Raw genomic sequence first — 22,664 nt, forward strand, 5'->3', positions numbered from 1 at the left:
TCAGTGTAGATGAATGAATAACATATAAAAACACTTGTTTGCAGAGATCTCAAAGATGTTCAAAATCAGCTTCAACATGATCAAATGTCTGCTAGAAGAACAAAAAGGATTTTGTAAATGTGTCACAGATATATCTTCGTGTGGAACAGTAGAAGCAATGTCTTTCCTGATTTGAGGCCAACTCCTTTTGCTGAGACAAAAATGCCCCCCAAAAACCTCCTGACCACACCGTTCAGAGAAAGAGGGCATGTGCCAGTGTACACATGTGACAGAGAGACAGAATGAGAGAGAGAAAGAGAAAGAAAGATAGACAAAAGCGAGCGAGATTGAGTCACTGTCACTTGTGGAGGAAAGTGCTGTAGAGTAGTTAGACCAGCCTCACTGGTCTGGGTGCATTTATCTGTCTGTAAGGCCTGTTGAATGTCATTCCCATGCTTCTCCTCCTAGTGATGACATGATCGAAAGAAGGGCAACTTCTCCACCACGAAAATAGACACGCGTGACTTCTAGAGATAGAGAGAAACAAACTGGAGAGTGAGAGAATTTGATAGAGGAAAAGGAAGAGAGAGAGAGAGAGTGAGTGTAAGAGAGACAGAAGAGTTTGAGCGGGTTTTTAGCGTTGCTGTTTTTTGACACCGCTGAGTCTACAGAGCGATGTCGCAACTTTTCTGACAACCCAAGGAGGACTGGAGTGACCATGCAACAGAGAGAGGAAATAAGGGGAAAGAATATGTCTTTTCTGACAACCCAAGGAGGACTGGAGTGACCATGCAACAGAGAGAGGAAATAAGGGGAAAGAATATGTCTTTTCTGACAACCCAAGGAGGACTGGAGTGACCATGCAACAGAGAGAGGAAATAAGGGGAAAGAATATGTCTTTTCTGACAACCCAAGGAGGACTGGAGTGACCATGCAACAGAGAGAGGAAATAAGGGGAAAGAATATGTCAACAATCCATCTGGAATAACTGGTGCAGTATGACAATGGAGAACAACTGGAATGATAAAGAGAACAATCCTAACATGCTTCCTAACAAGACAAGAGACGCCAGGGCACACGCCTGAAACTGAACTAAGACTGAGGACAAACACAAGGAATATTCCAGATTGTTTTCTGTAACTCAATCTCAATAGCCGCTGGTCTGTCTAATCCATAATCCATATACAGCATAGCATATGTATGTACTGTATGTTTGTTTGTATATACCATCATTAGTCTAACCCAAGGGGTCTGATGTAAGAGTGCTCTCTGTCCTGAATGTCTCAGCCAAGCCCCTCCGTTGACACCCAGACTCTGCTTCAGTCCATGCTCCAGAGACTGAGGCTCCAGCCTGGCTCAGAGACCCTGCACGGCAGGCAGGACCAGGCCCCCCACGGCCCCACCACAGCTGCCCAGGGCCAGGGGGAGGATGGGGGGAGACCTTGGGCTAACGCCATTGGCAATGGGGCTCTGGGGCTGTCTCCGGCTGATGATGTCAGAGCGGCTGAGGGAAAAGGGGGATGTGAGAAGGCCAGGAAAAGTGAGATGTGGAGGTTGGACTCCAGGGAGGAGTTTGGGATACCTGTGTGGGACTGTAATTTTGGGGGATCCATTCGGAAAGGGAAAGGGGAGGAAGGGAGGAAGCAACCCACTGGCAGTCTCCCCAAGTTGGACAGAGGACAGATGGTGTCATCCCCTTCGGCTGCTCAGGGTGCCCCTGTCCTCGCCCCCTTAAAGGATGCTGGCAGTGTAAGAGGTGACCCAGGGGGGTCAGTGGGGGCTCTGCCAACAGTGATGACCTTCACAGGAACTCAAACCGGGAACGAGGGCCACATTGACGCATCACCTCTCAGTAACTCATCTCTAAGCTCCAAGACCAAGGGTGCTCAGAACCATGACCAGTCGGTTCTAATGACGTCAAACTCTGACTTTATTCCATTTGACATGGGGACTCAAATGGGGAGGTGGCGGACTTTGGGCTTTGGGGGGTCGGAGGTTCCGGGACATGGAGATGTCATGAAGATTAAGTCACCTGGCCAAGGTGTAGCAGAAAACACCTCGTCAACTAAGTCGATGAAGAGATTGACACAGAGGATAAAGGAGAAATGGAGGGACAGGCAGGAGAGTTTAGGGAAGAAAAGGAAAGCGGAGGATGGAGTGAGAGAAGAAAGGAAAGATGCAAAACAAGTTAAAGTAAGTACAGTAGAGTTGACTTTGACTCATTTTATTTATTTGATGATGCAGACTGTTTCATTAGCAAATACAAGTAACATATTTGCTAACCTTTGTTAGCTAACTGTCTAGAGTTACACTCGAACATTCAATATATTTTTCATTCAACAGTTTCAGCTGTTAACCAGAGATGATAACGTCACTAAGATGTCCAATAAAGAAGGCTATACGACCACTCAGTCACCAATCAGAGAGGGCCAGGGGGAAGCCCCTCCCACTTTATCTGAAGACAGCGGTACAGTGGGTCAGTTCAGGTCAGTTCAAAACAAACAGACAATCAAACAGCTGTCAGTGTAGCAGATCAGCGTTGGTACTGTATGTGTTAGCAGCCATATGGTTTGCTTAACTGATATATTTGTGGTTGTTCAGCGGCTGTGCATATGGCTAACTAATTTCCCAATGAAGTTGATTTCAACTACTGTCTTGTGATTTGCATTGGTTCAAATGTAATATGTGTACCACTTTGCCTATAGATACGGCATGGAGTATTTCCTAGTCAGGTCAGTAGGTCATGAAAACCTTTTTGCCTTAATTATACACTATAGAACAGCAGGGACTGTGAAGAGACACTCGTACAGGCACAGACACACAGAAACATGATAAGACACACACTCTACACACACGTACGGTTACAGACACACAGAAACATGATAAGACACACACTCTACACACACATACCAGTACACATACGTACAGTTACAGACACACAGACACATGATAAGACACACTCTACACACACATACATTCACAGACACACATACACATGAGAAGACACACTCTACACACACATACATTCACAGACACACATACACATGATAAGACACACACTACACACGTACAGGCACACATACACATGATAAGACACACACTCTACACACACGTACACATGAAGTGATCCTTAGTAAATACAAATACAGGGCTAGGAGATTCTTCTGACTATGCAATCTAACTAGGAATAACACCTTGCTTTCACATCTGAGTAAGTTCTGTGTAAAAGGGAGGTTGTCATAGCTGAGACATTAGTCAGGGTGATACTGGGCACTGACAGCTTTGAGGTGTCGGACACACCCTAGTTACTGACATTTACTGTCAATTACCTGCTTGTTATCGTGCTCTCACTCTCGCTCACGCTCTCTCTCTCACTCACACACACACAGGAAGTTCTCAGTTCCTGTTTTAGACAGTGGTGCTTTGTTAGATAGTTATATACTGTATGTACATGTTTGATATATCTAATCTAGTATTCCCTATTTGTCATGACAGATCCCCAAGTTCCTTTGAGTTCGGCCTTGGGTCCTTTAGCTTGTTGGAGGAGATTCTAACAGGGCAGGAGTGGGCCAGGTTTCTAAATCCATCACAAGTAGACACCTTAGCCAATCAAACACCAGCTGAAGAGGTCACCAATCAATTAGAGACCAGCCAGAGACGGCCACAAGATCATGAGAGCGGCCGATCAACTATGACCTTGGACAGTGTCAGCCAATCAGGAAATGTGAACAGTCAGTGGGACTTCAGACAAAGTGAATTGGACCAAAGTTATGATAGAAGCGCTGATGTTTCTTCATCTGTCAATATGAATATCACAGAACCAAGCCTTGTCCAAGAACAGAACAGTAAATGTGAACTCATCCAATCGGCACCAAAGGAATACGGTCATGTCCAATCACAAACCAGTTCTGATGAAGTGAGGCCAAATCATATACCTGTGTTAGAGTTCTCCTTCATTAAGGTAAGATTTCACTCAAACCTTATTGTGTAGTTTCCTGTACGCAGGTTAAGCCTAACCTGGACTAAAAAGTAATTCTCCATTGAGTTTGCAGTTTAGGCCAGGACTAGGTTTAATCTGTGACCAGGAAATCGCCCCTATAGGCCTTAATTTAATCCCTATCACTAACCTTTTATGTCACCCTAAATGAACTCATCCTGATGAACTAAAAGTCTATGCCTTGGGGGGGTTCTACTAAGATAACATGGAATTGTTTCAAGATGGTCATGGATCATTTAACTATTTCATTTGGAATTTTAGGACCCCTGTAGGTATAAAAAAATATATATATACATTTCTTTTGATAACATATAGAATTTGACCTTTACTACTGTACTATAGCCCATAGAAAGACATTGAATAACATTCATAAATGGCTAAACAGACAGACAAAAAATAAATCATCATTTTTGAAGTGTCTGTCGTATATCTAGGAGATCAAATATATTATAAAAAATATTTTGGAAACATACTTAACACCTTTTTTTGTTGGCACAAAACTACCCCCATACTTATATTGATTGTTTAAAGCGGTGCTGGGTTGTCTTCAGACGAGTCCCGTGAGTGACACTTGTGGGGGTTGTAGAACAAAACGGAGAACACCAACGTGTTAGTGAGAATCGTATCTTTCCATAGAGTGTAGCCCAAAAGATTCGGACACAACAGACAGAAGTTGGCACATTGGCGGTAGTGACTTCAGATGAGTCCAGTGGGACCAAACCAGATGCTACAGATATTTTAGTGAAAGACCCATTTTCGGGTCTGACAAACACTGCTGTAGTTTGGCCACCTTCCACCGCAGATGCAGAAGGTCAACATAGGCGGATGAGGTGGATTCACGCAGTCCACGCAAAAAGAAACATCTCTCTGTCTTAAACTAGATTGATGCATGTGTGCGTCAATAATAGACTATTAAGTATTAATGTTGATAATAGTGTACCTTGTTGTTCCACAGCCAGTGGAGGTCTTGGACAGCTCTGCACTGAAGAGCAGGGTCCACATGAACAGAAAAAGAGAGCACCGGTCACAGGAGAGGAAAGAAGAGAGAGAATGTTTAAAAGGAGAGGGGGGAGAGAGATTAGAAGACAACTCAGTCCCATCTGATGAGGAAGAGAGGGAAGAGGGGGACAACTTCATGATGCCTGTCTACCCCCTGAAATCCTCCCCCTCTTCCTCCTCCACCTCACATCCCCTTGTCACCCGAAGTATACTGCGACACTCAGTGTTTCAAGATTCAGAGTACTCACTATCAATGGAAACAGTGACCAAAAAGGTTTGTACAGATTTTACTGTCATTTGTCTGTCCTACACTGTCAGCATTTGGACAACTGTAAATTGAAAAATAATTTGGGGCATTCACCCAATCCTTTTCTTTCTTTCTCTCTCTCTCTCTCTCTCTCTCTCTCTCTCTCTCTCTCTCTCTCTCTCTCTCTCTCTCTCTCTCTCTCTCTCTCTCTCTCTCTCTCTCTCTCTCTCTCTCTCTCTCTCTCTCTCTCTCTCTCTCTCTCTCTCTCTCTCTCTCTTTCTCTCCCCCTCTCTCTCTCTCTCTCTCCCTCTCAGAGGCGGATGTCAAAATCTCGTCACGTGCGGTTCTCTAAGGAGGTAGTTACCATGCCGCCCAGCCTCCTGATCCAGCAGTATCCTGATTCAGAGGAGGATTGTGGAACAGAGGAGGACTCCACGCTAGAGGAGAATACAGTGATGGAGGAAGTTAAAGTTGTGCCGATGATGCCACAGCCCGCTGCTGCTCTCCCCGCCTGGATATTAGCTCTGAGGAGGAAGACAAGGAAGAAACACAGACACTGAACAATAAATAACAGGCTCATCCTTGTCTACCTTTATTTAACCAAGAAATGACCTTGAGAATCTCCTTTGCAAGAGAGACTTGGCAAGATAGTAAAAATACTTTGTAATTTACTTTTGCATCTTTTTTTCATTCAACTCAAATGGTTGATACTGAGTTATTAATGCTTTCCATGGGGAAGGGAAGAGGAAAGGAAACGAGATTACTTCGATCATTCTACAAGCCAACAACACAAAAACAAACTCATGTCATTACATGATCGCTATGTTTACGTATGAAAGTGTTCTAAGTCCATTAGCATGGAATGTCAGGAGACAATAGTTCTAACGGATGTTTCTCTCTCTCTCTCCCTCGCTCCTCATCAGTCCTTATTAATGAACAGTGGTGTAAGACCATTAAGAAGCTCTTTTCCTGATCTATTAGTGTTGTGATTGGTCCTTGGTGAGAGGAGGAGTGCCCAGGTTGTGTGTGTGTGTATGTGTCCGTGCATATTGGGTGTGTATTTCAGAAAAACACAATACAGCAGGCACGACTCAGTCAAGTCCGATAATTGTATAATTCCTGGTTACCTTTGTTTTCCACCAGGTTCCAAGATCAATATAGGACCACGGCATATTTTCTCATTGTTATAGTACATCACAAATGGAGCAAGACAGAGATGGACAAAGGGATGAGGCCGGATAACTGTAACATATGAACTACAGAGTATGTACAAAGGTAATGGGACCAGGGCAAAGCTTTTATGTGGCGGCAGACTATTTGTTTGTTTTTACTAACGTATTCATCCCACTGTACAGAGATAGTTTGCCCCCAAAGATCGGAACACATTTTAAAAACATATTTTAGAAGTTACTCAGAGGTTCAATTGTTACATCATTCAGGGCAAGTGGGGCGGAGCCCCACCTGTTCTGAGCCTCACATTTTTAGCAATAAATAAATAAAACATGTATATTTGTTTTAAATTGGGGGGGCTTGCCATTTTGCATTGTTATTTTGGCATTAATATGTGACACATATCAGTTTGCAAACTGTGTAAAAAGAAATATATATAAATATTATTGAGTTAATAAAGGCGCATACACACATGGTCTCTTTTTTGTGTTCTTGAGTAAGGCAGCTCCAAAATGCAGGTGTTTCAGCCTAGCTCGGTGCTTTCTGTGGTGGTGAGGCGAGCCAGCAAAAATAGGAGCATTGCGCCGTGATTGGCTCAGTGTTCTGTCACTCATGGGGACACTACGTCACAGGCCAAGTTTATGTCCTTAGTAAGGGTAGACATCCAAAATGTCAGCCCTTTGGGTCCTGCCATAGAGTTATATTACCAGTGCCCTTCCAAGAAGGCTCAAGGTCATTGGCTACAAATAAAATGACGTCAAATCACGTTATATGTACAGTAGCTATGATTAGACTGATCATGTCAACAGCTTACTTTCAATGTCTTAGTTGGCATTAATCATCACGAATCAGGTCAGCAATCTACTGGCAAATCCTTTTTAATCCTTGTCATATGAAGAGAAATAATGAAGAGTAATTATAGATAAAACGTATCGGTGCTCATCGGCCATTGGACATAAAGATTACACAACAAGCTGGAAATCGCAAATTCAACAATGAGTTGTTTGGAAGGAATCAGTGGCTAACTGCAAGCATTGCAACGCAACCAGTAGCCAGCTATTCAATGGAGTGGCTGTGATTTCCCACCATAAATCCAAAGAATGACAGACATTGATGACAAAGTTTGATGACAAAAACGCCATGCCACCTTCATGTTTAAGTGAGCACATCACAAGCCAAGTTGAGTCCAAAAATGCCTTGTATGCTGCTGCATAAATGATGTAATATGCAAGGGAGCTTTTGTATACTATAGCTAAGGAAGTAATACCAAGTGTATGTTGTGTCGTAAGCGGTTAGTAGCCCATGTTCATCACCCTAATAATTTGGTCTATTTTCACCTCTAATTTCGCCTAACGCTACTGTTCTGTTTCGGTGGTGCTGCACATGTAGCCTATAACCTGTTTTTGAGAAATGTCATCATCTAATATTGTAAGAGGTTTCATTGTCTGCTTATATGCCCCCTTCATTTATCCTACAGTTCTGACTTGGTGTACAGGGAAAATACTGTAAGAGCAGCCCATCTTCTGCATTCTGCCGCTGTACATTTCAAAAGTGCTGAACACATAGTTATGTTGACTACATCCATCGCCGCTTGCTCATTAATGTCTTAATCGAAATGACGGAATACCTATTATCTGCTCGTCGTTCCCGTATGCCATAGTTTGGACGTCTTAATTGTCAGTAGAAACCACATTTGTTTTATCAGCTATGTTTTTTAAAAAGGCAGTAAACAAGGCTGAATTAATTGTTTCGTTGCCAGGCAAGGCTCCGCTGATAGGCAGGTGTAGCGGTGGTTAGGATTCACTCCATTGTGCTGGAAAGAAAGCTCTTCTGTTGGCACAGCTTCATGTAGGCCCTAACATTTTGTGGGCACAGCTTGTCGCCGTTATAGTGTAATTCATGTATTGTTTAGTGTTGTGTAGTGTCTTTGCTGGCATGCAACTAAAAACAATTTGGGGAGTTTGCCCCACCAAGATTTACATGCTAAAATCACCACTGCTTCACCCACATGAACATGGAACATATCAACAGCTGCTGATGAACTAAGGAAGTGTGGCAGGAACTTCCACTCTGCCGTTGGGTTGATGTGGACTGTCACTCAAAGCTTCTTTTTCTTCTTCTTCTTCTTCTTCTTCTTCTTCTTCTTCTTCTTCTTCTTCTTCTTCTTCTTCTTCTTCTTCTTCTTCTTCTCCTCCTTCTTCTCCTCCTTCTTCTTCGGTATAATGGCAGTTCTCAAACAAAATGTTAAGGTGCACGCCGCCACCTACTGTGCTGGAGTTTGCCATCAATCATGGTTTGCCTAATTCTGTACTACTAGGAGAAAAAAAAGAAATACAAATAAATCCCTATTAACTTCGAACAAACCCTGCCTCAAACCACTCAAAGCTGCTGGTCCAGGCAGAGGGAAACAGTTCCCGAGTCGTCTGAAATCTTCTCCTCTGGTTGGATTGACAGCTGCCTGCAACCTTCTCGAGAGAGTAATATCTGTATCTGTGACTCAGAGACCTAGGGAGAGGAACAGAGGGAGAGAAGATGGGGTAGAGGAACAGAGGAAGAGGAACAGAGGGAGAGGCAGAGAGGAACAGAGGGAGAGGAAGAGAGGGAGAGAAAATGGGGTAGAGGAACAGAGGGAGAGGAAGAGAGGGAGAGTAAATGGGGTAGAGGAACAGAGGGAGAGGAAGAGAGGGAGAGAGAAGATGGGGTAGAGGAACAGAGGGAGAGGAAGAGAGGGAGAGAGAAGATGGGGGAGAGGAACAGAGGGAGAGGAAGAGAGGGAGAGAGAAGATGGGGGAGAGGAACAGAGGGAGAGGAACAGAGGGAGAGGGAGAGATGGAGAGAGACGATGGGGTAGAGGAATATAGGGAGAGGAACAGAGGGAGAGGGAGAGAGAAGATGGGGGAGAGGAACAGAGGGAGAGGAACAGAGGGAGAGGGAGAGAGGGAGAGAGAAGATGGGGTAGAGGAACAGAGGGAGAGGAAGAGAGGAAGAGAGAAGATGGGGTAGAGGAACAGAGGGAGAGGAAGAGAGGGAGAGAGAAGATGGGGTAGAGGAACAGAGGGAGAGGAAGAGAGGGAGAGAGAAGATGGGGTAGAGGAACAGAGGGAGAGGAAGAGAGGGAGAGAGAAGATGGGGTAGAGGAACAGAGGGAGAGGAAGAGAGGGAGAGAGAAGATGGGGTAGAGGAACAGAGGGAGAGGAAGAAAGGGAGAGAGAAGATGGGGTAGAGGAACAGAGGGAGAGGAAGAGAGGGAGAGAAGATGGTGTAGAGGAACCGAGGGAGAGGAAGAGAGGGAGAGAGAAGATGGGGTAGAGGAACAGGGGGAGAGGACGAGAGGGAGAGAAGATGGGGTAGAGGAACCGAGGGAGAGGAAGAGAGGGAGAGAAGATGGAGTAGAGAGAAAGAGAGAATAAGACAGATGCTATTCACCTCTCTCTCCCACACACAAATGATGCATAACACAAAACAATATACTTTTATCTGAGTAATTAAAAAAGTACCTCCTCAAATTTCTTGGCTTTGTATTGGTCTGCCCCCTTCAGGAAGTTCAGAAGAATGATGTCACAGAGGACCGTACCCTGCAGCCAGTCAGAACGAAGAGTTATACAAGTTGACTTAACGAATCGGGAAATACAGTGAGCTCCAAAAATATTGGGACAGTGACACATTTTGTTGTTCTTTTGGTTCTGTACTCCAGCACTTTGAAATAACACAATGAATATGAGGAAAATGGTGCAGACTGTCAGCTTGAATTTGAGGGTATTTTCATCCATATCAAGTGGACCCTTTAAAAATTACAGCATTTTTTGTGTATAGTCCCCACATTTTATGCGGACCAAAAGAATTAGGCCAAATTCACTTATGTGTATTAAAGTAGTCAATAGTTTAGTATTTGGTCCCATATACCTAGCACTCAATTATTAAATCAAGATTCTGACTCTACAAACTTGTTGGATGTGTTTGTTTTTGTTGTGTTTCAGATTATTTTGTGCCCAATAGAAATTAATGGGAAATAATGTATTGTGTCATTTTGGAGTCACTTTTACTGTAAATAAGAATATAATATGTTTTAAAACAATTCTACAATAATGTGGATGCTACTATGATTATGGATATTCCTGACTGAATCGTGAATAATTATGAGAGAGAAAGTTACAGATGGGACCAAATACTAAACTTTTGACTACTTTAATACACTTATAAGCAAATTTGTCCCAATATCTTTTGTACCCTAAAATAGATGGAAAAGAAAGTTGGTTGCTATTTATGTCGCACATGCAGCTAACAAAAATATATGGAAATGTCTGCTCTATTCAAAATTATAAACAACTAATTGCAGCATTAACAGAAAAATGGTAAAGGCAAGCGGAAGGGGGACAAGGTAAGGAACCTACATTAAAGACCAAAATTGGTTAAAGAAAATTGTGATAAATAGAAAAGTATACTAGTTTAATTTAAGAACCAAAAAATGTACAGCTGTGCCATACAGGTTGCAAAATATTTGGGAAGAGATTTTCGATTAATTGATTCCATGGCACATGGTTTATGAACTGATACACAAAGCAATGACAGATTCAAAACTTTTTCAATTGAAATTATACTTTTTTTTTTATTGTAACCAAAATGATGTTATATCTATGAGGGATACAACCATCCCAGCTCTGCAGATTTTGCTACAAAGAGACAGAATCATTAGCTCACTTGTTTTGGTACAGCCCATAGTCTTGGTTATGCCCATATTATGTACAGTAGCTTGTTTTTGGTTGCAGTTTCAGGAATGGCTTAAGAATTACAACATTTACCTTGAGCTAACTCTGCAAATAGCACTGCTGAGTTATTTCAAAACTCATAGTCAATTGATCAATAATATAATGCTCTTAGCAAAAAAAATTATCTTTAATTTACAATCGGTAGAAACTATGAGAATAGAAAGGTTCAGACATTTTTGTGAAACATTACAGCATAGTTTAAAAATATATGTCAGCTAGAAATCAAAACTGGGTGGTCTTCAGAGAGAGATGGGAGGGGCTAAGGGTACTGTAGCTGAAGGATGGGCAAGCCGAAAAACACCATCCTAACCGTGAAGCACGGGGATGGCAGCATCATGTTGTTGGGGTGCTTTGCTGCAGGAGGGACTGGTGCACTTCACAAAATAGATAGCATCATGGAAGGAAAAGTACGTGGATATATTGAAGCAACATCTCAAGATATCAGTCAGGAAGTTAAAGCTTGGTCGCAAATGGGTCTTCCAAATGGACATTGACCCCTAGCATACTTCCAAAGTTGTGGCAAAATGGCTTAAGGACAACAAAGTCAAGGTATTGGAGTGGCAATCACAAAGCCCTGACCTCAATCCTATAGAAAATGTGGGAAGAACTGTAAAAGCGTGTGCGAGCAAGGAGGGCTACAAACCTGACTCAGTTACACCAGCTCTGTCAGAAGGAATGGGACAAAATTCACCCAACTTATTGTGGGAAGCGTGTAGAAGGCTACCTGAAACATTTTACCCAAGTTAAACTATTTAAAGGCTTGCTACCAAATACTATTTGATTGTATGTAAACTTCTGACCCACTGGGAATGTGATGAAAGAAATTAAAGCTGATATAAATCATTCTCTCTACTATTATTCTGACATTTCACATTCTTAAAATAAAGTGGTGATCCAAACTGGCCTATGACAGGAATTGTGAAAAACTGAGTTTAAATGTATTTGGCTAAGGTGAATGTAAACTTCCGACTTCAAGGATATGCATATTCTTAATACCATTTGAAAGGAAACACTTTGAAGTTTGTGGAAATGTGAAATGAATGTAGGATAATACAACACATTAGCTCTAGTAAAAGATAATACATAAAAAAAACACAAGGTTTTTTTTGTTTGTTTTTTTGCTCCATCATCTTTGAAATGCAAGAGAAAGGTCACAGTGTATTGTTCCAGGTTAGGCGCAATTACGATTTTGGCCACTAGATGCAACATTTTAGACTGATTCAATGAACCATTGCATTTCTGTTCAAAATGTTGTATCAAGACTGCCCAAATATGCGCTCTCCTCAAACAATAGCATGGTATTCTTTCACTGTAATAGCTACTGTAAATTGGACATTTGCAGTGAGATTAACAAGAACGTAAGCTTTCTGTCCATATCAGATATGTCTATGTCCTGGGAAATGTTCTTGTTACTTACAACCTCATGCTAATCACATTAGCCTACGTTAGATCAACCGTCCCGTGTGGGGGACACACCGATTCCGTAGAGGTTAATTGAAATCTTTTTGCGGGGGCCTCCCGAGTGTTGCAGCGTTTTAAGGTGTCTCTACAGACCTGGATTCGATTCCAGGCTGTGTCACAGCTGGCCATGACTGGGAGACCCATGAGGTAGCGCACAATTGGGCCAGCGTCGTCTGGGTTAGGAGAAGGTTTGGCAGGCCGAGATTTCCTTGTCCCATCGCGCTCTAGCGACTCCTGTGGCGGGCCGGGGTGCATGCATGCTGACACGGTAGCCAGGTGTACTGTGTTTCCCCCGACACATTGGTGCGGCTGGCTTCCACGTTAAGCGGGCATTGTGTCAAGAAGCAGTGCGGCTTGGCTGGGTCATGTTTCGGATGACGCACGGCTCTCGACCATCGCCTCTCCCGAGTCCATGTGGAGTTGCAGTGATGGGACAAGACTGTAACTACCGATTGTATACCATGAAATTGGGGAGAAAAACGTGGTTGAAAAGTATTCACTTTAAGATCAAAGTCATTGTATAATTTCAAATCCAAAGTGCTGCTGCATTACAGAGCCACAACAAACAACAAAACATTTGACACTGCCCCAATACTTTTGTAGCTTACTGTACTTGCTTATAATGGTGGTAACATTCTAAACGTATTGCATGGCCTCCTTTAGAAACATACAGTCTGAGTACAGAAGCCTTACCAATCCCATGGAGGTAAAGGCTGCCACTACGTTGATCAGAGTAGGAACTGTGTTGAACTTCCCTGCCTGAAAGAACAAAGACAGATTAATCCCATATGATACACAGCTAACAGGTACGAAAGCACACACACACACACACCCTAATCCACACTCACGAGGCCAGTGACCAGGATGTCAAAGCGGATGGCGTAGGCCTTGTGGAGAGTGCGGAACTCCGTCCCATTCTCATTTTTGTAATATTTGGCAAATCTGTGGAGGGAGATAGAGGAAGAGACAGTGTCAATGAACACAGCTTTACAACGAGGAAGGGGGGGGGGTAAGGAAAATGGAGAGGAGAAAAAGGTGGTGGAAAACGACCTGACAGAAGAAAGGGAGAAGGAGGAAGAAAGAGGGGAATTCCCTTGAACGACACTAAACTGAAAAGGGTTTCAGTACCTGAAGTTGTATCCCTTAGCGATGCCATTCTTCTGAAACACAGCATCAAGCCGCGTAAAGGAGTAGTGTGGTTCACATCTCTCTTCTGACTCATCCAGATTACACTGCCATTCAATGTTGATCGCAATCTCTCCACCCTGATAGAGGGAGATAGAGGGAGGGAAGAGAAGGGGCGATAAGTGAGGAGAGGGAAGAGAAAATGTAGGGAGAAGCATGTGGGACTGGAGATATATAAAATGGAGAGGGAGAAGTGAGGAAGAGAGGTTAAGAAAGCAGAATGAGGGAGAGAGAGATAGATAGAGAGAGAGTGGAGGAAAGAAAGATGGAGACTCTCGGGGGTGAGAGATGGAGAGGTGGAAGAGGGGAGGAGATATGTCTCACTGTCTGAGCGATGGTGGAGAAGTTCTGTCCTGTGTAGCGCAGCACTTCTCCCACCTTGAAGACGGGACAGTGGAGGTTGTGCTCCGGGTCATACGTACAGCTCCTGATATAAGTCGCATTCAGGGATGATGGGAAGTTCCCTCTGTGGGAGAGAGAGGGAAGGTAAAAACATGAGCGATAGAGCCAAATCCCCTTCAGCAGAAAAGAGAGGGCAACGAGTTGACAGGAAAGCCCTAAAATGTGAAAATGTGCTGAGTGAACGGGTCAGGGCATTAAGAGATGACCTCATCATGGAGGAGATGAAAGCCAAGGCTTGTATTAAAATCAAATGTTATTAAATGAATGACACAGATAGACAACTCAAGGTTAAAACACATCCAATACTTATACTGAGTGTACACTGAGTGTGGCTCTTTCCATGACATATACGGACGGACCAGGTGAAGGCTATGGTCCCTTATTGATGTCACCTGTTAAATCCACTTCAATCAGTATAGATGAAGGGGTGCAGACAGGTTAAATTATGTTTTTTAGGCCTTGAGACAATTGAGACATGGATTGAGGATGAATGGGCAAGACAAAGATTTAAGTACCTTTGAACGAGGTATGGTAGAAGGTGCCAGGCGAACCGGTTTGAGTGGGTCAAGAACTGCAACGCCGCTGGGCTTTTCACGCTCAACAATTACCTGTGTTTATCAAGACTGGTCCACCACCCAAAGGACATCCAGCCAACTTCACACAACTGTGGGAAGCATTGGAGTCAACATGGGCCAGCATTCCTGTGGAAAGCTTTGGACACCTTGTAGTCCATGCCCCGACGAATTGAGTCTGTTCTGAGGGCAACTTAATACTAGGAAGGTGTTCTTAATGTTTTGTACACTAAATGTACATAATAATATACTAATATGACATGTAACATCGATGAAACAAAGTTAATGATGTAACAATGAAACAAAGAAAAAATCTAAAGAAAAATAATAGTGACAGCCTGATTTAAATATGAATTAAGAATGATTCCATATAATATCTATTGTTTAAAGAAAACTCCTTCTATAAATATAGATGAGGTTGAGGTGGAAAAAGGACTGGGAGGGAGAAATATATTTTTGTCATGGGCAAAGAAACTCAAATGGGGTGACTATACTAATTAATACACACTTTGATCCGATTGTGCAAACTGTGCAAACAGATCAACAAGGAAGATGGATTATTTTAAATATGCTACTGGACCAAAATCAGATCTGGTTAATTCATCTATATGGGCCAAATAATGATGATCCACACTTTTTCAAAAAGATATAATAATCTATTGAGCTCACAAGCAATGAAATAATCTATTATTATGGTGGGAGAATATAATATGGTTTTAGGTACCTCAATAGATCGTAAAGGAAATCACACTACAAACTATCACCCTCAAGTACTGAAGGAGATCCCAAAGATCATGGTTACATTAGTACTTGTGGATATATGGAGGTTGAAAAACCCTGACCCAGTGAGATATACATGGAGGAGGCTTCATCAAGCTAGACGTCTTGATTACTTCCTAGTCTCGTTCTTGCTGGCATCAAAAGTATTCATAGGAGACTGAATGCGAGTGAACCACCATCTAATTGGCCTCCATATAAATCTGACAGCATTTCCACGTGGATGGGGATATTGGAAATTTAATCAAAGCCTATTGGGTGACAATTTGTTCTTAAGTTCTTAACTAAGACAAAATAATTGATAATTGACTTTATTTGTACAACATAGGTACAGCAGATCCCCTTATTGTATGGGACACTTTCAAATGTACTTTTAGAGGCCATTCAATACAATACTCATCATTAAAACAAAAGCAGTTTAGGTCAGAAGAGATTAGACTAATAAAGGAAATAGAGGAAGTACCAGAGCAGGTAGATGGTAACGGAAACATGTACTATCGAGGCACAAAATAGGTTAGAGGAAAAACTAAATAAATGGAGGTACTTATTCAGGAACCATCAAGTGTAATGTATTACAAAAATAAAGTGAATTGGATGGAAAATGGTGAAAAATACATGGAAATTCTACCAAAAATAATTTACAGAAACTTGTTACAAATGATGGAGATATCCACGATTCACCAAATTATATTTTGAAAGAGGAAGCAAAATATTTTAAGCATATGTTTTCTCTTCAGTCTCCTCCATTTCCACTGAATGATGTAAACTGTAAGGATTTATTTCCTAATAATAATGTCAAATTCACATTTACAGAAAGACCTGTGCGAAGGCCAACGTACAGAAGAGGAACTTTTTGAAGCAATAAAATCTTTCACAATATCAATTGAGGATGCTGAATTCACTGTTTTTATTCAGCAGTCGCAAAAGTAACATGGGAAAGAGTGACTTTTCCTCCATAATGAGTGTACTTGACAGCTGCCCTGATGATATTTTCCCAAATATAAACTCTCTGTCACACTTCCAATGACATCATGCAGTGTGGAGAGACGTTTCTCCACAACAACTAGGATTTAAAAAATCATCTTCGCACATTAATGACAAGCGCCCGGCTGAACTACCTCAGTTTGCTGTCTTTTGAGTGTCAACTGACAGACATTGGATTATGACGTAATCATCATCATATTCAACTCAAAACCTTACCGTCTCGTCTGCGCCTTGTGATGTAGGTCACAACGTATGATACGTCTATTAAAGGTAAGGTACAATTTTATAGTACTACTGCCCGCCGTGGTATATATGGTAACATCAAATATAGGCTTGTTTGCCCATGGAGATTGAAGTGCGTCTGAAGATAAGTTTTATGTTGTTAGCAAGTTGGCACCTGGTCTAAAGTTACTGTCTTATATTAATATGCTGGGATAGGTAATTATTTGTGGACAAAAACTTAGTGGTCTGAATGCTTTCTGAATGCACTGTATCTACTGCATAGATAGTTCCATCTGAGCACCTGGTGTAATCACATTCTTTAACAAACATTTTTTGGTTGAGTTGGAGATGTGAATGCAACATATAATTTGTTAACTTGTCAACTAGTTAATGGGCTATTTACAAACAGCCATGAGTTAAATTAACTGAGGCTGCAGTTGATGGCTGGGGGCAGTATTGAGTAGTTTGGATGAATAAGGTGCCCAGAGTAAACTGCCTGCTCCTCAGTCCCAGTTGCTAATATATGCATATTATTAGTATATGTGGATATAAAACACTCTGAAGTTTCTAAAACTGTTTGAATTATGTCTGTGAGTATAACAGAACTCATATGACAGGCAAAAACCTGAGAAAAAAACAACCAGGAAGTGGGAAATCTGAGGATTTTCAACTCATTCCCTATTGAAGATACAAAGGAATTCTCCGGTTGGAACATTATTGAAGATTTATGTTAAAAACATCCTAAAGATTGATTCTATACATCATTTGACATGTTTCTACGGACTGTAACGGAACTTTTTGACATTTCGTCTGCTCCTAGTGAACGCGGTTCGTGACTTTGGATTTGTTTACAAAACGAGCTAACAAAAGTAACTATTTGGACATAAATTATGGACATTATCGAACAAATCAAACATTTATTGTGGAACTGGGATTCCTGGGAGTGCATTCTGATCAAGATCATCAAAGGTAAGTGAATACTTATAATGTTATTTCTGACTTCTGTTGACTGCACAATATGGCGGATATCTTTTTGGCTTGTTGGGTCTCTGAGCGCCGTACTCAGATTATTGCATGGTTTGCTTTTTCTGTAAAGCTTTTTTGAAATATGACACAGTGGTTGCATTAAGGAGAAGTTCATCTATATTTCCATGTATAACACTTGTATTTTCATAAACATTTATAATGAGTATTTCTGTAAATTGATATGGCTCTGCAAAATCACTGGATGTTTTTAGAACTACTGAACATAACGCGCCAATGTATACTGAGATTTTTTTATATAAATATTAACTTTATCGAACAAAACATACATGTATTGTGTAACATGAAGTCCTATGAGTGTCATCTGATGAAGAGAAGAGTACCTTTAAAATGGTATATAAGATACTTGTATGTTTGAGGAATTTTAATTATGAGATTTCTGTTGTTTTGAATTTGGCGCCCTGCACTTTCACTGGCTGTTGTCATATCGATCCCGTTAACGGGATCTCAGCCCTAAGAAGTTTTTAACCAATCTTGTCCTATGCTCTGGCTATTCAACACATTAGGAATTTAGATTTTATTGTTAGCCTCACTACTCAAAACAACTTCCTGCGGATATGGGTGAGACGTCCTGAAAGTACTCCAGCACAACTTCATAAGGTCTGCCCATTACATCCCCAGAAATGGGAGGTGTGTGGGACTCACCTGGTAACGTTGAACATAGGGAAGCGGATACTGTTCTTGATGAAGATGGTGAAGTTTTCCACTTCCATCATTGGTTGCCTGAGAAAGGGGGAGGGAGAGAATGTATATACAGTACCAGTCACAGGTTTGGACACATACTCATTCAAAGGTTTTTCTATAATGAGAGAAATGTCTTACATGTGGACTTTGTCGTCCTCTGCAAGGCACCAACCCTGCATCTCACAGCGTCGTCCTTTAGAGGAGTTCACACAGGCACCAGTTATTATTCCTGGGGGAAGAGAGAGAGAGAGAGAGGGAGGGAGAGAGAGAGAGAAAAAGAGACAAAGAAATAGAGAGAGTGTCAGGCGTGTGCGTACTTGTGGAGAAGTCAGGTGCAGGAGAGCAGAGGGTTGTGAACAGGCACACACTTTATTACAGCAAGAGAAACCAACAGACGGACGCAGCTGTGTCAAAAACCTCCTCCAGCCAACGAGGCAAAGTGTGTAGCGCCCACAATATTCACACAACATAAATGTAGAGCAATACAAATAAGCTTCAAACGCTTAGCCTAGTGCGTACAACACGTAACACACAAAATAATTACACACAAAGACATGAGGGGGAAGAGAGGAGTAAATACATGTAGTGGGATTGGGGAAGGTGTGAATGGAAAGAGAGAGAGAGAGAACACAATGGAGTCCCAGCACGGGAATGACGGAGAAGAGAAGAGAGGGACTCACCGTTTCCAGTGGAGCTCCCCAAATACTTGTCGCACTCTTCATCCGTGTCACACTTGTACTTGCTTTCACTCTGAACACAGACAGTACAGATACGCACATAGATGCAGGCCTGATACATAGGCAGTAACATTGCCCTGTGATCAGAAACTCTGTCACCACCCAATATGAAATGCCTTGGCTTTTTCCAGTGGTAATGGCCGGGACATCATAGAGTAGAGTACTCTGTATTGTTATAAACACGGTATAGGTGCAGTGTTTCCCAACTCCGGTCCTCGAGTACCCCCAACAGCACACCTTTTTGTTGTAGCCCCAGACAAAAACACCTGATTCAACTTGTCAAGGGCTTGATGATGAGTTGACAAGTAGAATCAGGTATGCTTGTCCGTGGCTACAACAACAAGGTACATGGTACATGTATACTGGACTGGACTCACCTCCGGGCAGAATCCTTGGAACTGGTTCTCTGTGATGATGAGCTTGGTGATAATGCAGAACACTGCGGCACCCTGTCAGATCATATTCAAAACAAAACAGTTTAGCCTAAACATCGTCAAGGCAACATATCAGGCCTACTGCTAAAATCATCTCAAAGCCTCAACCAATGCATGAGTCTGTAATTGTTTAACCAGTTGGTTGGTCTAATGCTAAACTGACGTAGTAGCTGTACATCATGAGCCACTCAGCCACAACTTCCACCTAACCAAAGGACTTTTCCTTCATCACCTCACACAAAACACTTCCCTTTAAGTGTTTAAAATGACCACCACTCAGTGCTCAATCACTTTATATCAATTATCAAAAGACTGTTCGGGTATGTTTCAACTGAGTGAACTCCGCCTACATATTGTGATCATTTAATCAAAAGTTGAATCAATATTTTGTATATTGCACAGTATGCACAGTTACACTCCCCGACTTATTTATTTGGACAGCGAAGCGAAAACCTTTCATTTGGCTTTATACTCCAGAATTTTGGTTTTGGGATCAAATGTTTTATATGAGGCAACAGTCCAGAACGACACCTTTTATTTGAGGGTATTTTCATTTAATTTAGAGATGAAAGCATTTTGTGTATCTAGTCCCCCCATTTGAAGGTGTTATAAGTATTTGGAAAAATGCACTTATAATGTGTTAAAGGGATACTTCACCCAAATTACAAAATTACATTGGTTTCCTTAACGCGTAAGCAGTCTCTGGACAAGACATGACAGTGATTCATGCTTTGGTTTAGTTTCCTTGGCACTGTTTCCACATGCTGACGTTTTAGCGTTTGTGGCACAAATCCCATTCAAGTCATGGGACCAATATTACAATATTACATTTCTATTGGACACAATATAATCCAAAAACGTTTGACTACTTTAATACACTATAAGTGAACGTGTCCAAATACTTATGACAGCTTCAAATGGGGGGACTAGATACATAAAGTGTTTTCATTTCTAAACAGTAGAACAGATATGAATGAAAACACCCTCAAATAAAAGGTGACATTCTGTACTCCTGCCTCATATAAAACAGTTGATCTCAAATCCAAAATGAGTATAGAGCCAAATAAAACATTTATGCTTTACTGTCCAAATAAATACGGAGGGGACTGTACAATATACAGGTTGTGTACAGTAACTAAGTATGGTTGCGCTGCAGTATAACGTTGGTGTTGTCTCAGATTAGGGTCAAGGTTTAGGGGTCACGCTCAGGGTGTCACGGACCTGTGTAGGGGCGACATAGTCCGCCACATCCATCACACGGTTGTTATGGTAACCGAAGCCCTTCACCTTGGTCATGACCGAAGACTCGATGCCCGAGTCTCTCACCTGGTACGCCTTTTCGTGATAAAAGACCCAACTAAACGACGAAGATTGTGGAGGGGGAGAGGTAATGAAGGAGGATTATTAACAAGAGTTCTAGAATGTTGGAGAGAGGAAAGGAGATGAAGAAGAGAGGTCAACATTATCACACACACACACAGAGGCAAAAACAGGTTGTACAGACCATAGGAAGTAGATGATGATGAGTAGTTGTACGACGCGGTTGATGATTCCAACAGACCTGCTCTTCACCACCACCGACTTGGTCGTCTCGTAGGTGAAGAAATCCGTGATAAAATCCCATATCTTAGGCATCCTGAGAACTGGGTTGTGTGCATGTGTCTTAATGAGAGACAGCTACAGCGATAAGTGTATTTTGCATCAGTTTCTTTGGAAGTATGCGAGTGAGAGCCTTTAGTTACCACACAATGCTACTGATAAGACTTTTCGCATAAATTCCCTGTGTCCTCTCCTTCTTCGTTTCACCCCTATCTGTGCCTCTATCTCTGTAATGATTTAGTACATTCCGTAGGTCACCTTGTCCCCCTCCCACCCTGCCTCTCTCTCTTTTTCTCACACATTGGGTAATGGTCATATTGGACCTTCCCCTTTCTCTGAACAAAGAGAAAAAAGGAAAACAACTATTTTGGCTTTTTATCTCTCTGTTCCTCCATCACGTACTCTCCTCATCATAACAGTTCTCTGCTCGGACTCCTGAACAAACTAAAGTCTCACTAAACGTGAACACGAAACACCTTTAAATCCAATTTAACTCCATACAAGCCAACAACAGAACAACACATGGACAGTACTCTGCAGAACAGAGCAACACATGGACAGTACTCTGCAGAACAGAACAACACATGGACAGTACTCTGCAGAACAGAACAACACATGGACAGTACTCTGCAGAACAGAACAACACATGGACAGTACTCTGCAGAACAGAATAACATGTGGACAGTACTCTGCAGAACAGAATAACATGTGGACAGTACTCTGCAGAACAGAATAACATGTGGACAGTACTCTGCAGAACAGAATAACATGTGGACAGTACTCTGCAGAACAGAATAACATGTGGACAGTACTCTGCAGAACAGAATAACATGTGGACAGTACTCTGCAGAACAGAACAACACATGGACAGTACTCTGCAGAACAGAACAACACATGGACAGTACTCTGCAGAACAGAACAACGTGTGGACAGTACTCTGCAGAACAGAACAACACATGGACAGTACTCTGCAGAACAGAACAACACATGGACAGTACTCTGCAGAACAGAACACTGTGTTTGACAGTACTCTGCAGAACAGAATAACATGTGGACAGTACTCTGCAGAACAGAACAACGTGTGGACAGTACTCTGCAGAACAGAATAACATGTGGACAGTACTCTGCAGAACAGAACACTGTGTTTGACAATACTCTGCAGAACAGAATAACATGTGGACAGTACTCTGCAGAACAGAACAACACATGGACAGTACTCTGCAGAACAGAACAACACATGGACAGTACTCTGCAGAACAGAACAACACATGGACAGTACTCTGCAGAACAGAACAACACATGGACAGTACTCTGCAGAACAGAACAACACATGGACAGTACTCTGCAGAACAGAACAACACATGGACAGTACTCTGCAAAACAGAACACTGTGTTTGACAGTACT

At 42.0% G+C, this 22,664-nt stretch overlaps 2 protein-coding genes across 2 annotated transcripts; one reads left to right on the forward strand and one right to left on the reverse strand.

Moving 5' to 3' along the window:
• The first annotated feature begins 305 nt into the window (after window positions 1-305).
• zgc:113229 (uncharacterized protein LOC550612 homolog) lies at window positions 306-6,870 on the forward strand. The gene is made up of 5 exons (XM_035762297.2): window positions 306-2,172; window positions 2,323-2,465; window positions 3,475-3,940; window positions 4,932-5,249; window positions 5,537-6,870. The coding sequence occupies exons 1-5, from the start codon at window positions 1,258-1,260 to the stop codon at window positions 5,780-5,782; spliced, it is 2,088 nt and encodes a 695-aa protein (XP_035618190.1). The 5' UTR covers window positions 306-1,257; the 3' UTR covers window positions 5,783-6,870.
• Window positions 6,871-7,205: 335 nt separating this feature from the next.
• Window positions 7,206-21,476, reverse strand: p2rx3a (purinergic receptor P2X, ligand-gated ion channel, 3a). The gene is made up of 12 exons (XM_035762302.2): window positions 21,165-21,476; window positions 20,882-21,017; window positions 19,604-19,675; window positions 19,170-19,239; window positions 18,628-18,718; window positions 18,451-18,528; window positions 14,129-14,270; window positions 13,748-13,884; window positions 13,468-13,561; window positions 13,313-13,378; window positions 9,890-9,967; window positions 7,206-8,897 (listed from the first exon to the last, which is right to left on the reverse strand). Exons 1-12 carry the CDS (start codon window positions 21,293-21,295, stop codon window positions 8,772-8,774), a joined length of 1,221 nt encoding a protein of 406 aa, XP_035618195.1. The 5' UTR covers window positions 21,296-21,476; the 3' UTR covers window positions 7,206-8,771.
• Window positions 21,477-22,664: the final 1,188 nt, after the last annotated feature.

This window comes from Oncorhynchus keta, chromosome 4 (genome assembly GCF_023373465.1).
Source record: "Oncorhynchus keta strain PuntledgeMale-10-30-2019 chromosome 4, Oket_V2, whole genome shotgun sequence".
Classification (NCBI taxonomy): domain Eukaryota; kingdom Metazoa; phylum Chordata; class Actinopteri; order Salmoniformes; family Salmonidae; genus Oncorhynchus; species Oncorhynchus keta.

Coding starts and splice junctions, on each gene's coding strand:
- zgc:113229 (XM_035762297.2), top strand. CDS start 1,258: ATGTCTCAGCCAAGCCCCTCCGTTGACACCCAGACTCTGCTTCAGTCC. Junction 2,173..2,322: donor AAGATGCAAAACAAGTTAAA/GTAAGTACAGTA, acceptor TTCATTCAACAG/TTTCAGCTGTTAACCAGAGA. Junction 2,466..3,474: donor GGTACAGTGGGTCAGTTCAG/GTCAGTTCAAAA, acceptor TTGTCATGACAG/ATCCCCAAGTTCCTTTGAGT.
- p2rx3a (XM_035762302.2), bottom strand. CDS start 21,295: ATGCCTAAGATATGGGATTTTATCACGGATTTCTTCACCTACGAGACG. Junction 19,676..20,881: donor ACTATGTCGCCCCTACACAG/GTCCGTGACACC, acceptor ATGATCTGACAG/GGTGCCGCAGTGTTCTGCAT. Junction 14,271..18,450: donor CCTATGTTCAACGTTACCAG/GTGAGTCCCACA, acceptor TCTCTCCCACAG/AGGGAACTTCCCATCATCCC.